This window comes from Anser brachyrhynchus, assembly GCF_964034855.1.
Source record: "Anser brachyrhynchus genome assembly, chromosome: 2".
NCBI classification, from domain to species: Eukaryota; Metazoa; Chordata; class Aves; order Anseriformes; family Anatidae; genus Anser; species Anser brachyrhynchus.
Window position 1 is genome coordinate 23,441,278 of NC_137695.1, and position 15,481 is coordinate 23,456,758.

General features: G+C 38.6%; 1 protein-coding gene across 14 annotated transcripts in view; it reads left to right on the top strand.

Moving 5' to 3' along the window:
* Positions 1-15,481, top strand: part of ADAM22 (ADAM metallopeptidase domain 22) — a gene marked incomplete at its 3' end in the record, with an annotated part of 141,912 nt that overhangs the window by 80,726 nt on the left and 45,705 nt on the right. For all 14 annotated transcript variants that reach the window (XM_080582462.1, XM_080582469.1, XM_080582471.1 and 11 more), the window contains 8 exons: positions 490-553; positions 1,090-1,159; positions 5,886-5,956; positions 7,584-7,658; positions 10,118-10,189; positions 11,209-11,375; positions 13,371-13,455; positions 13,909-13,999. In XM_080582462.1, coding sequence (XP_080438588.1) covers positions 490-553; positions 1,090-1,159; positions 5,886-5,956; positions 7,584-7,658; positions 10,118-10,189; positions 11,209-11,375; positions 13,371-13,455; positions 13,909-13,999 — 695 coding nt within the window. The remainder of the gene's footprint in view (positions 1-489; positions 554-1,089; positions 1,160-5,885; positions 5,957-7,583; positions 7,659-10,117; positions 10,190-11,208; positions 11,376-13,370; positions 13,456-13,908; positions 14,000-15,481) is intronic.

Genomic DNA, 15,481 nt, shown 5'->3' on the forward strand with positions numbered 1-15,481 from the left:
TACTTGGTACTATGCAAGATTACTGAGGAGAGAGTTAATCAAAACCATTAAAACCTAAGAATCAATTCAATTTAATAATATTTTTATTTGTATTTTTATTTGTGGGAAAGCTGTGGGCATATTCCAAAACCTCAGTATGCATATTTCTGAAGACAGATCCTTTATTGCAGGTAGATCAGTCTTGTTTGGGAATGGCTCTGAACTGGATTTTGAACTGTTTACATTAGCCAAACTTATGTGGTATTTTTGTGTGTTGTAGGGAAGACTTACAGGAAAAAGTAAAGTCTGTATCACTATGGGAGAGAATGTCTTTCTTTTTGAAGCAAAGAAACCAAAAAATGACTCAGAATAATGTTCAGTTCCTGAAACCATTTTTAACTGCTTCCTTTCAGAAAAAAAATATATTTTTTAAATATGTGAAGTTCTTAAACTTCAATGTTGTACTAATATTTGTTTATTAAATCAGTTTACATTTCCTGCTCTTGACAGTGGGATGTTCTATGATGGAAATCATACATACCTTATTGAACCAGATGAAAACTACTCTTCGGATGTAAGTAGAATAAGTAGAACTTGTGGTAGTCCTAATGTGTTGTTTGTGGAATACAGACGAGGTTACAGGGCAGGCTCTGTGGCCAAAGGATGATCCCTTCATTCCCAACTCATTAACCTGGTGTCTGAGCCCTCATCATCACAGACAGAGGTAGTCCTCCAAAAATTAGGTAGTGGTATGTGTATGCTTATGTGTGTATATGTGTATGGTCTGTAACACTTGGAAGTAGAGCAGTACAGCACCAGAGGATGAAGGTCCCTTGGAGCCAGCAGGAGAAGCCTGTGAGTGTCCTGTCCCCTTCTCTGGCACTTCCCACTCTGGGTTCAACACATCACTCTCCACCCGGTTCGGCCTTGACTCCAGTTCAGCATCTCTGAGAAGCATAGTGTAGAGAAATGATGCATTGTACCTTGCTCTTTTCCTAATGTAGATGTTGGATAGCAAGGACGCAAGGACCCTTTTAGAACTCTCTTTTTAAGGTTCATGAGGTGGATTAATTATTGAATTTTAATACATGCAATTGTTTACAATTTCAGGATGACTTCCATTTGCACTCTGTTTACAAATCCAAGTTGTTTGAGTTTCCTTTGGATGACCTGCCATCTGGTATGATTTTTTTTTTTAATATTCATGACTATTGACGTGTTTTAGTCTAAGGCCAGATTTGTTAATCGTATTTGATAGATAATCTTCTGACATGGCATTGCTTATTTGCATATCTCTTCTTTTTCTCTATTAAATGAAAAAAAAAAAAAAGAGAAAAAAAATGAATCTGAAACACTGAAAGCACTGGAAAAGAACCTAAAGTGCTAAAAAAACCTGAATCCAATGAATCAAACCTCTCCTAGACCTTCACATTATGATGTGTGTTTCTCATAACAGGTCTTGTGGTCTGTGGACTATGTTATCTGCTAGGAGTTGTAGAAAAAAAAGGACTGAGGTAGCCTAAAGATGATGAAAACAAACCCTACATGGCCAATGGTTGATAACTTTTCATGGGTTTTTCCTATTTTGAGATAGAGGGTGAATACCAGGTGTGAGCAAAAGTCTGAGGGACAGTTACTTGCTAAATATTGTTGCAGTTCTGTGATCCTCTTGTCTCCAGTCCATTCAACAGCTTTCACGATGTTGGCTGTAGTGCAGGTCGTGTATTTAGGTTAAAATGACTTTGGAGGTAGAAGTGGTTTCATGGGCTTGTAGTGATGAATCCCCGCAAACACTCGATATTGTGTGTGGAGGGTTAAGAGATTTTTAAAAAATGAGTTTTCATCTGAGAAGCTGGCTTGTTATTTGAAGCTAAAATTGCAGTATGTGTGGCATACCCCCATTCTATCAAGGACCTGCTAGTTATACAGATGCGTTTTCCTACTCTACAAAGTATCTCCTAGACAAGTGAAACTGTCCTTCATAGACACTCATTTTAGTAGAAACGACTTCTGGACTACTTTGTTCTTAGAAGGAAGTTGCAGATGTCCAGGCGTCTTGCTACAAAACATAGGACATATTTGCACGCGATATATTTGTCCTATGATAACAGCTGGATCTGGGGTCCTACCATGCTAGGCCTTGCGCATAGATGGGTCTTGTCCTGGAGCATGGCGTGTGCAGCTTTGTTGGTTGTTAAACAAAGCAGAATCATTTGGAAGTAGGAGACTGCTAGAGCTGGGCGCTTAGTAGGTATCTGTCAGCAGTCATGTAAGATTTCCTAATAGTTAAGTTTTATGTTTTCAAGATTGTGAAGTAAACAATTATTTTCTGTTTTAAGCATTTTGAAAAGGAATTAATTGCAAGCAGAATCCACCTGTTTCACCTCCACCAAAGCGTCTTGATTTTCAAAAAACATGTCAAAATAATGCTTCAGACTTTTTCACAAAATCCAGATATGCTTGTACAGTTTTAATTTTACTGTAGATACCAAATAAATAATTACTGGCTTTGCTGTAAAAAGTCCAGCACGTGGTATAATGTAAGCTGTTTCTATTAGATTGAATTAAAATCATAAGATTGCAGAATAATTTAGGTTGAAAAGGTTGAAAAGATTTAACTGTGGAAAGCTAGTAGTATTAATTACACAAATATTTATAATGTGGTACAAGTTGCTAATCTATCTCTTTGTTCCATACATAGAGAAATAAAATTTAACTTACGGTTTGCTCTTCCACATCCCCATGCTTGTTTTTGTAAGACTGTTTGGAGGACAGTTTCTGAGGTCTGTTTTGAACATTTCAGTAGATGTAATAGATGATATCCTCACTGGGAATCCCAACACATTTATTTGTTGTTGGTTGTTCAGCTTAAGACTGTCTTTAAGTCATCCACTGTGCATTGCCACAGCTCCAGAGGATGGGAGCTGTTCCCACCACCACCTGCTTCTTCACCCCTTTCCCCCATGCCCACATGAGCGCCAGAGTTTGTCCCCATACGTGCAGTACACCCTGCCAGATCTTCACTCCTAGCACATGCTGCCCTGCCAGGATCACTGCTTGGCACCACCGTGTCTTTCCCACCTGTCTGGAGAGTGAGGACTATTATCTTAACTCGTGTTTTGTTGTTGTTGTTTTCTATAAAAAATCTGCAATTAATTGCTAATGGTATAGTTGGATTTGATTTTTTTTTTAAGTACTACAGCAGAACCATTATTGTTAGTAGCAAGCAATGTGCTAGGCTATGTCATCAGTATTTCTCGTATTCCTTAATACTCTCCTAATTTATCAATTTGCTCAGCCTAAGCAGCCGTTCCTTGATGTCAGGAGTTTCCTCTTATCTTCAAAACAGTCTGTGAATAAGCTAAGATTTCTTCTCAGCACTGCATTAAGAATGAATTGAATGTATCGTGAGCTTCAATATTGATGTTAGAAGGGAAAAATCAAGTAATAGGGATTACTCAATATCAGTAATAGTGAAAGCACAAACTGTTATACCACAGTTTGGTAGAAATGTGCTTTTTACATTCTTTTGCTCCTTGGGAATTAAAAAAAAAAAAAACAGGAAGAAGAAAAGAGGTATTGCAGAAAAGAATAGTTTGTACTGTACTTTGCTGTAGCATGTAAAGGTAATGAGGACTTTAAATAAGGAAAGCTCATCTGACAACTTTGCATGCTTAGAGCCTTTGAATTCATAATTAAGTAGACTGTAATTTTTCTCCCAATCTGTGTTGAGATATTTAGTGCCCTGGCATTATCTTAGGCAACGCTCTGTTATCGAAGGTGTTGTTTTTCAAATACTGTTGAACAGATGTCCTTTTCTTCTGGGGTCGCTTGAATTCTCTTTATGTTTTTTCAAGGTAATATGTTCCTGTCAAAATTTCTGCTAGGCTTTCTCAGCTATCTGCATTTCCTGTGTGATTTTGCTGGTCATGATCTTTTGCCTGAGGGTCCCTGGCTGGAAATGCACTCTGCGTGAATTCATCCAGCTTCTGAATTATAGCATAGTGTTAATGGGTGTTAATGTGTTAACGTTAATGGCTGCATCTTTCCTCTCCAGAGACGGGTGACTTCCGATGGTAGGGAAAACGATCACATTTGCTGGTCAAGTTATCTGAGATCCCACACACATATTGTAAATTACTATTTTATTGATTAAGAAGTTGTATTTTTACCAGTTTCATTAATGATGATATAAAATTGAAAACGAAAGGTTGAGAGTCAGTTGTGTGGCACTAGAACACAGACTGAATTAATCAATATATCTAAAGCACAATCAAGTAAAAATTTGTTGAAAAAAAATAAGTTTTGTTTTTTCATCATTCTGAGCTCAAGAGACTCCAGGTATATAAGCAATATACAGGGACCCTTGGATATGATTTAATTTATTTTAGGTCTTTTTTGTAAAGAAAATCTTCAAGTGCATCAGTGTAACCATGAAAACATTATTAAGCAATGGGCCTATGATTGTCAAGCCCCCTTCATAGAAGGGTATTTGCAAACTTCAAACACCAAAAAAGACTTTGCCAAGACTATAACAGTTAGTCAAGCTTTGCTTTCATTATTTTTATTATAAGTAAATAGCCACTCCAGGTTAAGATTAGTACTTATCCCTGGTATACTTTTGTCAGATGAGCAAATCAACTTCACGTTTTAAGCCTTTGCTGCCAGGGCAGCCCTATCAAGTCCCAGTCGTTACTGTATTCAATCCTATTATTTGGACCTCATATAAAAATTGCAGTTAATTTGCCGTAGGATGAGAGGTGGAGCTGTAAGAAACCTCCTATACTCACCAGTGGAACTGAATTATTTAGGATTTTAGAACACAATCAAAAGTTGTGTACAAAGGTATGTGAACTGGAAGTCCCTTGTTTTACACAACTCCTATAGTACTGTCTACTTCTCTGCAGGACTGGTAAGTTACCAGGGAATATTGCAGTTTTCAACCCCAACTGGGCTAAAAGAACGTCCAATGTTAGCTAAAATACAAAGGAGGGAAACTAGGCAAAGGAAGAGGTCAGATTACAAAATAAGCAACTGAAAACAATTTATGTTTCAAAAAAAGACCTTTGTTGGGGTATGTGAATAGAAAATATATTTATAAGAGATAAGGATTTATACAAGATAAGGATTTATATGAGATAAGGATTGCTGTTGTATAGGGAAAAGTGAAGGAGAGACTATCAATCTAAAAGCAAAGATGGAAAAATACTTCTTGGACATTTGAAAGGGTGAGATCAAGTGTCATCTTCCTTTTAGCTTATAATGTGTCCCTTGCCATGAGTGGCTAGTAATGGATTTGGCAAAAGGGATTTGCCAAAAGAATAATCTACTTGGTGCTTATGATTAGAGGTTTAACAAATTAAAGACACAGTGGGATTAGAAGGGAAGAATATTGTATTGACAAGGAGCATAGCCAAAATCCTATAACATTTCTCCCAACTTTAACATGTTTTACTTTGTGAATATAATCTTCTTAAAGCGTTAATTCTGCCTTCCATGCTCTTCTTATTAATTTAGGTAGCTGTTGTGAGAGCTCTGTGAATGTCTGCTGAATTCCCCAAAATGTGATTCACTCCATGGAAGGGTTGTGCTAATAATATTACATCCCCGGTATTGGTGAAGTTTTGGCACAGAACAGCTGCTGTGCTTTGTGAAGCGCGACACCCCCAGATCATCTGTTTCAGCAAACCCAGATTATCACTAGTAGGGTTTTTAAATAAGAACCCTGTTACTGGGAAGCAGCTGTACTGTTGCCTCCTTTCTAGCTGGAACCTTGCAAAAAGGAGTTGTTATCGCATCTGATGCATGGAGGAATGCCATACTACTGTCATGATGCATCAGGGTCACTAACTGTTGGGCTGTATTTCTGTAAACACTCAGTGTATTTGCCTGTGTTTTCTGCTTAGAGTTCTGGCAAATGAATGCTACATCGCAGAAGTTTGTTGTAAAGCCAAGACACAAAAGAAGTAGAAGGCAGGTATGTGCCAATATGCTCATTCATAAGTAATATGCCATCGAGTTTGTTTGTGTCTACTGGATTAATTCATCCAGATGGAGTCCTGCTGCTGCTTCTGGACTGGCGTGAGGTCTCTATGTACTAATACAGATGTAACAAAAAGAGGTATCTAATGTTGACAAGGCATTTCTGGGTTCTCTTGGACATTGCCCACCTAAAGAGTTGAGCACTTCTGCTGTCACCTTTGATGAGGAGCCACCAAAATGTCAGTTTCAAGAGATTTACTAGATAGCCCGTGTCATGCATGTGTGGCCAAGCACAGCACCCCCATCCCATTATATTTATAAACCCACAAGGCAGTTCCTCCTCTAGGCTCCATTTAATCTGCTGCTGAATCTCAAAAATAGCATTTCTGTCAATGTTATAAAATTGTTAAACACTGCTAAATTGCAAATGAAAAAAATAATATCTAAAATATTTTCTCCCAATTTGGACACAGAAACTCCAAATTAATGAAACATTTACAAATTGTTTTTATGTTGCAGTGATGACAAGTAGCTACTTTATGTCACTTTGATTTAAAATAAATATTCTGAACTGAGATTTCAATCCCCATTTGTCAAAGGGGAGGAGATGTTAACTTTGTACCTGTGCTCTGCAAAGACAGCAACAGTTCCTTATTTTAGAAATAGAGCTGAAATGATGGCATAGGTCAAAATAGAGCTGGGTCAGGGGTCTGAACATTGCAGTAAAAGATGAAATACTGACAGCAGTGGGAGGAGAAGATAACTTTAACTTCTCTGACTAATGTAAGCATCTCAGAGTCAAAAGAGAAGTGAAAAATACATTTGAGAAATTCCAGAAATCATTCTAGTGGGTCTTACTTTACATCAGGTTGTTTGCTACCTTTCTATAAACTAACCATTACTCGACGTTTTCAACTCATAATGATATAATAACTCTCCTGGAAAAAATAAATAAATCGGAAAACAAGGACACCATGGAGAAGCACTGTAATAAATGTTTCTAAATGAGAAGTGTGTAAGACAGAGGCGGGTACTGCATTCACTGTGTGAATCAAGCAGTGTGCAAATAAATAATACACATAGATTTTTTCATAAGAAACTCAGGAGGGATTCCTTTCTTAGTGAAAAAAAAAGTTTATAGATCATACAAACCATTTTTAGAGATGTGGGCCTCACTAGGAATTGTCTGTAAAAAAATGAAACTTGGAGTTAGTTGGGTTATAAGACTTAATTTCATTGTTTAAAGTCATAAATGTTCTGGAGGAGGTGAAATATGGGGACTATATATTTGAAAAAAAATAATGCAGTCCATTCCTTTTCACCCTCCACAAAATATCCCAATCAGTTGCACAGTAAATATGTTTACTCATTTTTACTACCTGTTAAACCAGGTAATTGACCAAACACGTAAACATACAATTGGTTATACAATACATAGGGTACATTTAAGAATTTTTTAACGTGATGTAACCAAGCACCGGAAGTATCATCAGTATCTGAGAACAGAATTAAGACAATGAAAAAATTATGTGTGAGAAGTTTTCTGAAGCTGTTTCCAGTTATCAGTTACGCTTTCTGTGTACTCTGTCATAGACTCTCTTATTGTTATACTCTCTCTGTAGGTTCGTCAGATTCCACGTAAAGTTGACGAAGAAACAAAATACATTGAGTTAATGATTGTAAATGATCATCTAATGGTAAGACTGGCGTACCTCAATATCTTATATTTATCAGTAACATAAAATTGTCTTAATTGTCCTATAAAGGATAAGCAATAAAAAACAACATATGGCCAGAATAAATTCACTATATCCTTAGGAAAAGAGCTTATGGTCTTGTTAGCCATTGACGAAAATGTGTCTGAATTTTAGCAAGGTAATTTCAACAAGAATTCAGGCAAACCAGGCTTGAGTATCACAGAAAGCATCATTAATTAAAACTTTGTGTCAAGAAGGTGACTGATGACAGTGGGACTTAAGCTGATGGCTTTCTTTTGGGCTTTCTTGAGCACGTCTTAGTTACAGCAGCTCAGCCATCAATAATGTAATTATTGCGGTTGTGCAGCTGCTGTTGGCAGTGGGGAGATTAATAGTGACTAGATTTTTTGATAAATCCAAAGAAATGTAGAGAAAAATATTTTGTTAATAGCCCTCAGGCTGGTCTTTTATGGCTTTAAAATCAGTGTATCCATACATATCTATCCTTTCTAAATGTACAACGTCTCCCAAGCAATACTCAAACTGCCAAAAGCAGACATCAGAATCTAAAAGGAATATGTCACTGTCCTTGAACAATTTTAATGATACCATTGTACTCCCATCATCTCAGTTTGCTAAGTGTAGCAATAAATTCTTGGATTAAACCAAACAATACTGGATGCAAGTTTCCCTTAACTGGTGTTTTTGTGTTTGCCCTGAAGATCTGAAGCTGCAGCTTTCCCATTGGGACCTCATCTGTCTGGGCTAATAAACCCAAGAACAATGTTTCCTAATTTTGGTTAATTATAGCTAATGCAAGAGTCAGTCGACTTGGAAGTTTCTACTCTGAAACAAATGTCTCTTAACATCCATGGCCAGATAAGTTGAATCTTGAATTGACCTTGGAGATCTTTCCCACCCTTAATGATTCTATGATTCTATGAATAATTTTGTTTTATGAGGAGGAAGGGTTATGTACTCTGGACTCATCCCTTGCCCTATGGCATGCACATGTGTTTTGCTTTTTCTGTGTGCGTGAAGTAGGTGTGGTGCTCCAGGTGGACTCAGCTGCCAGCCGCCAGGTCCAGGGGACACTTTGGTGGGCCATCCAGAGGTTGCCCCACTGGGGATGTTTCACCTTCCTCGGATACTCCCAAAGGGAGTGATTAGCCTCGTGGTTTGTCCACCGGCCTATGCAAGTGCCAAGCTGCTGCATCCTACCCAGCCCTGGGAGCTGCATCCTGCCAGCCCCCATCCGCCACTCACTGCTGCAAGGGTGCTGTGTCCTCCCAGCTGCCCCTTTGGCTGCTCCTCCGTTGCATCTACCCTGGGAACAAAGCTCTTAAAATCTTAGAACAGACTTATAAATTAGCATACTGAAAACCCTTCTGTAGGATGCTTGGAGAAGCTGGAGGCCTGAAGTCTGAGGTTCTATTTGCAAAAATAAACTCAAGTCATATCCTTGTTTCCCTTCTTTATTTATTATTATTTTGTGCCTTTTCCATTTCATCCTTTGTCCCATTTTTAGCTTTGCAGTCCTGTCCTTCTGTTATTTTAGTAAGTATAGCTTCCTCTTTTTTTTTTTTTTAAATTTTTTCCCCCTACATTTCTGGTCATAAACCTGCCTTTCCCACCACCCAGCTGCTTGACACTTCTTGGACACTAAAAGATCCAAACTTCCAGAAAATAGGGAGCACACTCCATCCAAAGTGAAGTGTCTTTGGGCACAAGATAGTCAAACATTTCTGAAAATTTTTGCCTTTAAGTCCTGAATTCGTCTAAGATACTTATGACTTGCATACGCATGTTGCTCATTTATAACGGTGTTTCAGCAGACAAGAGTATCTGGAAAAGTATCTTCAGTGTTACAGATCATCTTTATTGCGCTGTAATACAGGTTGCAGTAAAGGTGCCATTGCAGTCTGATTGTGATTTGAACCAGTTACTGTGGCATTATGCAGTGTGATATTATAAATTAAGAAATGCAAAAGACAGTCTAAGAGAGAGAGCTGGAAAAAAAAAGAAATTGATAGGTTAACACACAGATACAAGCATTGTCGTGGTAACACCTCTAAATAAAACTCAGCTATGGAAGTTGTGTTGCTAATTTCTGTATTGACATTTGGAAATTGCCTTTAAAATTGCAAATAATGAAGCTAATGAAGAGAGTAACAATGGGTTCCTGTTCCTATAGCATTTTTTCAGTAAAAATCTAATAGTGCTTCCAAACAGGAATTAATAGATCTTCACAACAGTTGTCATGAGGCATATCAGTAATGTGCTTTTCTGAGCAATTTTCTACTATCACATACTAACATTACATTCAGCACAGGAGACCAAAACATGCATGGAGGTTCTGCTGTTGGTGTGGTTACTTTTTACTTTTTTTTTTTTTTTTCCAGAAATGGAGCTCGTTTTTCTAGATCTGTACTTATAACTTATCTGTGTTTGTTTCACAGTGTAAAAAGCACCGCTTATCAGTCGGCCATACAAACAGCTATGCTAAGTCAGTTGTGAACATGGCGGATTTAGTAAGTATCACTTGGCTGAATGTTCTTTTACGCGTGAGATGAATCATACGATTCTCCTGCCAATAAATGCAGCAGTTGTCATTTCATGGTATACTTAATAACAACATATGCAACGTTCACAAATTTTCATCTAGAAACAAAGTCAGTCATGTATAAAGACTTTGTCTAGCATAAAGCATTAGAGACATTTTTTGTGGCTGCAAAAATTTAAGTATCCTTTAATCAGATCAAAATCTTGAGTTCGAGTTCTAAAAGAACCTTAGACAGGATGGGTTTTAACACTGGTTCATTTGTTGACTATCTGAGACCTAAAAAATCATCTGAAATTTGAATGCACTAAAATTTCTCAAAAAGAAGAAAAAAAAAGAAGCAGCATTTGAGTAAATGAGTTAGAATAGGGACATACAAATGGATTATGTGGATTATATTTGTGATGCTCACTAGGAGGATGAGGTGCTGGCTTTTACATCTCACTATTGAGAAGCAATACTAGAAAAAGAAAAATGCAGTTCCAACTCTGGAAAGCATTTGGTGTGGATTAACTCCCAGCATTGAACAGCTGCCAACAAGGGGTTAAATACTCCTGTGGAGGTTTATAGCAGTGAAAACAAGGGTTTTGTAGATCACTGTTGGTATAAGAGATACCTCTTGTGTCACTGGGGTGAGCTGGGCACTGTGAAAGACCCTTTCGTGCCAAATCTTTGACCTGTTTGAAATGCTTCTGTAGCAATTTGTTAAAATTCCACCGATGAACCTCTGCCTGAGCAGGACCTGCAAGGGATCTGTGCATGGGCTTGGAGGGGTGATTGAAGAATTAGGCCTAAAACCTAGATATTGCTTTGTTTTCATGTTCCTTTGCTGCTTTTAAGGGAGACAGAACCACCTGGGAGAACCTAACGTATGTTAGAACAAGCCGAATATTTAGTTACGTAAAAATGCAACCTGGTGCAACAGAAGGGGTAACCCTCACCTTTACTCTATTTGACATAATATCTTTGTTCGTTCTGTTACTGTACTAGATTTATAAAGAACAACTTAACACCAGGATAGTGTTGGTTGCCATGGAAACCTGGGCTACTGATAACAAGTTCACCATATCTGAAAACCCCTTGGTGACCCTACGTGAGTTTATGAAATATAGGAGGGATTTTATCAGAGAGAAAAGTGACGCAGTTCACCTTTTTTCGTACGTAACCTTGTGTGATGTTTTCTTACTTTTTATTTTTATTTTTATTTCCTTTCTTGGGGGCTGCTTATCCTGAGTGGCTGATGCATCTCCTTTGTGTTGTGTGTGCAATCCGCCATAATTCAGAAAATGACGTTTCCGATGGGGAGCTGGGAAAAAGCTAAACCAATGCACAACCTGCCTGCCAGTGCAGCTAGAGGTTTTCCTCTCCTTTTAGTTTTAATGTATGAAGCTCTAGCTGCATGTGCTGTAATTAATTCTTGGTTGTTCCATGCAATCACCTACTCTGCAAACAGCAGCCTGCAAGGTGATGCATGGTTCCACCTCGTAGGTTTGCTTCTTCAGCAGTAGAGCACAGACAGCCCTGCTGGACTATTTAAAAGCAGAACATTGGCTTTGAAACCCATGAGATTTCCTGCTTAAAAAGCACTATGGCCTGCTTTTCTCCGCTGAATGACCTGCATGCTGCAGGATTACTGAAGTGAGTGTTTGAGATCCTCAAACCAGTTTGTCTTCCAGAGAGACATGCATTACAAGAGCTGGGAGGGATTTTATTTTCTCCAAATTTCTAAATTGTTTTGGTAGTAAGATTGATATAGCAAAATATATCTACACAAATAAAAGAGAGGTTCATGATATTTTTGATCCGCAGGAGACAAGCCAGGTGAATTGCTCCGTTGAGTTCTCATCCCTCTCTGCTGACTGTTTTAGGAGCCTATATGAGTAATTTTAGCCTAAACTCCTCACTTTCACATGACTTCAGTAGGGTGCCAGGTTATCCAGCCCCAGTATCCAGCCACTCGGGCTTTTTTACACATGCTTAATTACTGTCTTTGCCTTCCTATGTGAAGAGAACTAGTAAGATCTGCAAGTGCTGCCTGCAGATTTTGGTTTCTCTGTGTCTCAGTTCTGTAAAATGGGATTTTTTATTTTTTTATTTTTTATTTTTTTTTTAATCTTTCGATCTTTCATGTATCTTTTCTGGTGATCTTGTAAGGTCTTTGAGGGGAGTGTTCTCATGAATGTTAGTGGCTTGGCTAGAACAAAGAGGGCCCTATTTCTCCCTGTGATTGGACTCTGGATACCATTGCAATGCTAATTCCAGTGCTGTCCGTAACACCATCTCCACTGGTATTTGAGTTATTGCATTCATAGATTGCTTGGAAATATCCAATCCTAAAATTGGGTCCCTGAGTAAGACATGGCTGAATTGGGAGTAGAAGTATGACAGCACGCTGGTAACAAATGAACGTTCCCCTTTAGCACAATGAGCCCATTGCATTCTGTTTCTTGGTGTTCTTCTGTTTTCTTTTGAGAAAACTGATTTGCATCAGCTTGGCTGGATCAGTAAGCTGAAGTGGTATAGAGGATATTCTGTCTCTGGTAACTGGCAATCATTCCTGCCGATGTGGTCAGCGTCAGAGGCATAATTAAATTTAGGCTCACAGTGTGGTTGTCCCCTGGATGAGGCCAGTTCTGGGGAGTTTCCACCTACCTCTCCATCAGCGGGCCACTGACACATCTCCCTTTCATTTTTGCCACGTCTGCATTGCCCAACTAGACACATGTGTTTTTTACCAGGCCTCTGTGCATTGTGGCATGGTGACCTGTCTTGTGCTCTGCCTGTAGCATGTGCCAGGGTAGGTTTTGGAAGTCACTTGCTGAAGGAGTATGTCAATGAACAGGGTGGTGAGACAGAAAGTAGTCCCCTTCTTGTCTTATTTTCTTTTATGTTAGGTAATATGAGAAGGAGGAGGGAAGAAACAGGGAAGATAGTATAACTTTTCAGGGGATAATCTGTCACGTGAGGTTTGTGAGTGGTTATCTGTTCTTCCCATCTTGTTTTTGCATAGTTAGCAGCATAGTGGTGACATCCGGCATTTGCAAATGCCGGTTTCTTGTTTGGAAATGAGAAAGGTAAATACTGGGATGGGTAGATGCAAAACTCACAGGCTGAGTGGGGTAAACTTCCTTTTCTTTTCCTTTTTGTCAAAGGGGGAGTCGATTCCAGAGCAGTCGGAGTGGTGTAGCCCACACTGGTGGAATCTGCTCCTTGCTTAAAGGCGGAGGTGTGAATGAGGTAGGTGTGGGTATTGGTATGAGGAAAAAGGGGTGGAAAATTGTCTGCACAGAATTTATCAGTACAGTTCCTCGAAATATCTTGCTGCTGCTTTGCTGCTGCAGAGTTTTAGTACAGCTCTATAAAAGGAATGTCTAAATGAAGACTGATGCTTGAGTAAAGTTGGATATGGGTTCAAATACACTTTTCAGCAGATTCTGTCATTCACACTGTAATATTCTTGCCATTCATACAACAGCAAGAAACAAGCAGACTTTCTCTTACTTAACTTGTTCATAAGCCAGTGTTTGGCCTTCCTCACTTGTCCATATTCTAGCTGATCTGAAGTAAGAACTATACCATTGTGCATCTTATTATCATCCTTTTGTTGCCTTTAAATGAGAAAAGCTTCACCTGTGTCTGAGATACTTGTACCTATCTGATTACTCGTGCTACCTTGCTAATTTCTTTCAGTTTGGAAAGACAGACTTAATGGCAGTTACCCTGGCACAAACCTTGGCCCAAAATATTGGCATTTTCTCAGACAGAAGAAAACTAATAAGTGGTAAGTTGGTTTGCTTTTTCACCCCGTCTCTAGAGAAAATCTTGGAGAATCTTAACAGTGTTCTTTTATATGTTAAAAATGTTTCTCACACTGTTTGCCCAGAGAGGTTGTGGATGTCCCATCCCTGGGGATGTTCAAGACCAGGTTAGATGAGGCCCTGAGCAACCTGATCTAGTTGGTGGCATCCCTGCCCATGGCAGGGGGTTGGAACTGGATGGTCTTTAAGGTCCCTTCCAACCCAAGCCATTCTATGGTTCTATGATTCTATGATTCTGTGTTGGAATACTATTATTTTTCACGTAATAACGTGAGGAGACACTGACATACCATTGTTTTTTTTCTGTTTAAATGCTGTGATTTCCTCCTGCTCATTATTGCTGGAATCACTGGTGTCTTCATTTCATTAAAAATAAATCATGAAGGTGTCTGTCAACATTCATTCCAGGGAGATTGATGTCACACCCCCAAACTGAACGTTTGCCATCCTACAACACAAAGGTAGAGAGACAGACATTATTAAACCTATGGATTAAGACAAGCCACCTCAATCCTGTTATGCAGAATGGATTTGACAACATCAACAAAGCTTTTTTTAACTGTTTGCCTTGAATGAAATCCTCTTCTATATGACCCAAATCTCCTGTATTTGCCACCACGCTGCTACCATTTGTCTACTGTAACCTCAGTATTTAACTTCTTAGTAACCCCTGTTTGCCTGTATTGCCTTAATTCAGATCTTCCCCTCCCCACAAGCACCTCACATTCCCTCTTCACATGGGATGAAGACCCAGCACATGGGCAGCAATGGATGATTAGAATGATAACACAGTTTTGAAACTATTTCAATGATGAATTGAAGTGCTTAGTTATTTGATCATGCATACTTTTGTAGCTGATGAATAACCAAGATTAGTACTGCTTTTTTTTTTTTTAATGGATATGCAAGAATTCAGTATATTGAAAGTGTATTAAATTTACATTTTAAAATGTAATTGCGATATTGAGTAACAGATATCTGCTTAGATGAATTTTGTTTTCAGCCATTGTGAAACAGCATATAATGCAGAGATACATCTGCTTGCAAAGGTTTTTGCAGTTCACATATTTTTATTTTGAAAAACATTTGGAAATGTGGGACGGATGCTCTGTGCTATCTACATGTTCAGTACTCATTTTCCAGCTGCATATAATTAACCTGATATCAGGACAGGGAGAAAGTGAAAATAGTAGTAGAGGTGGCTCCCCCTTTTTATGGTTGATCACAGGGGAAGGCCAAGTCTTTGGGTAGGGAAGACGGAGACATAATTGTTGGGCAGAGCCTCATTTCCTTTCTAATTGCACTATTAAAATGGAAGCAGCAAACTGTTGTTCATGTGTTACAGTAGTGCAAATAGCAGAAACAGAAGGGTAAAAAAGCATACGTGCAGAGCATATACATAGAAAGAGGCACAAAAGACAGTTCTGAAAGCAGAGGGGAGGGCT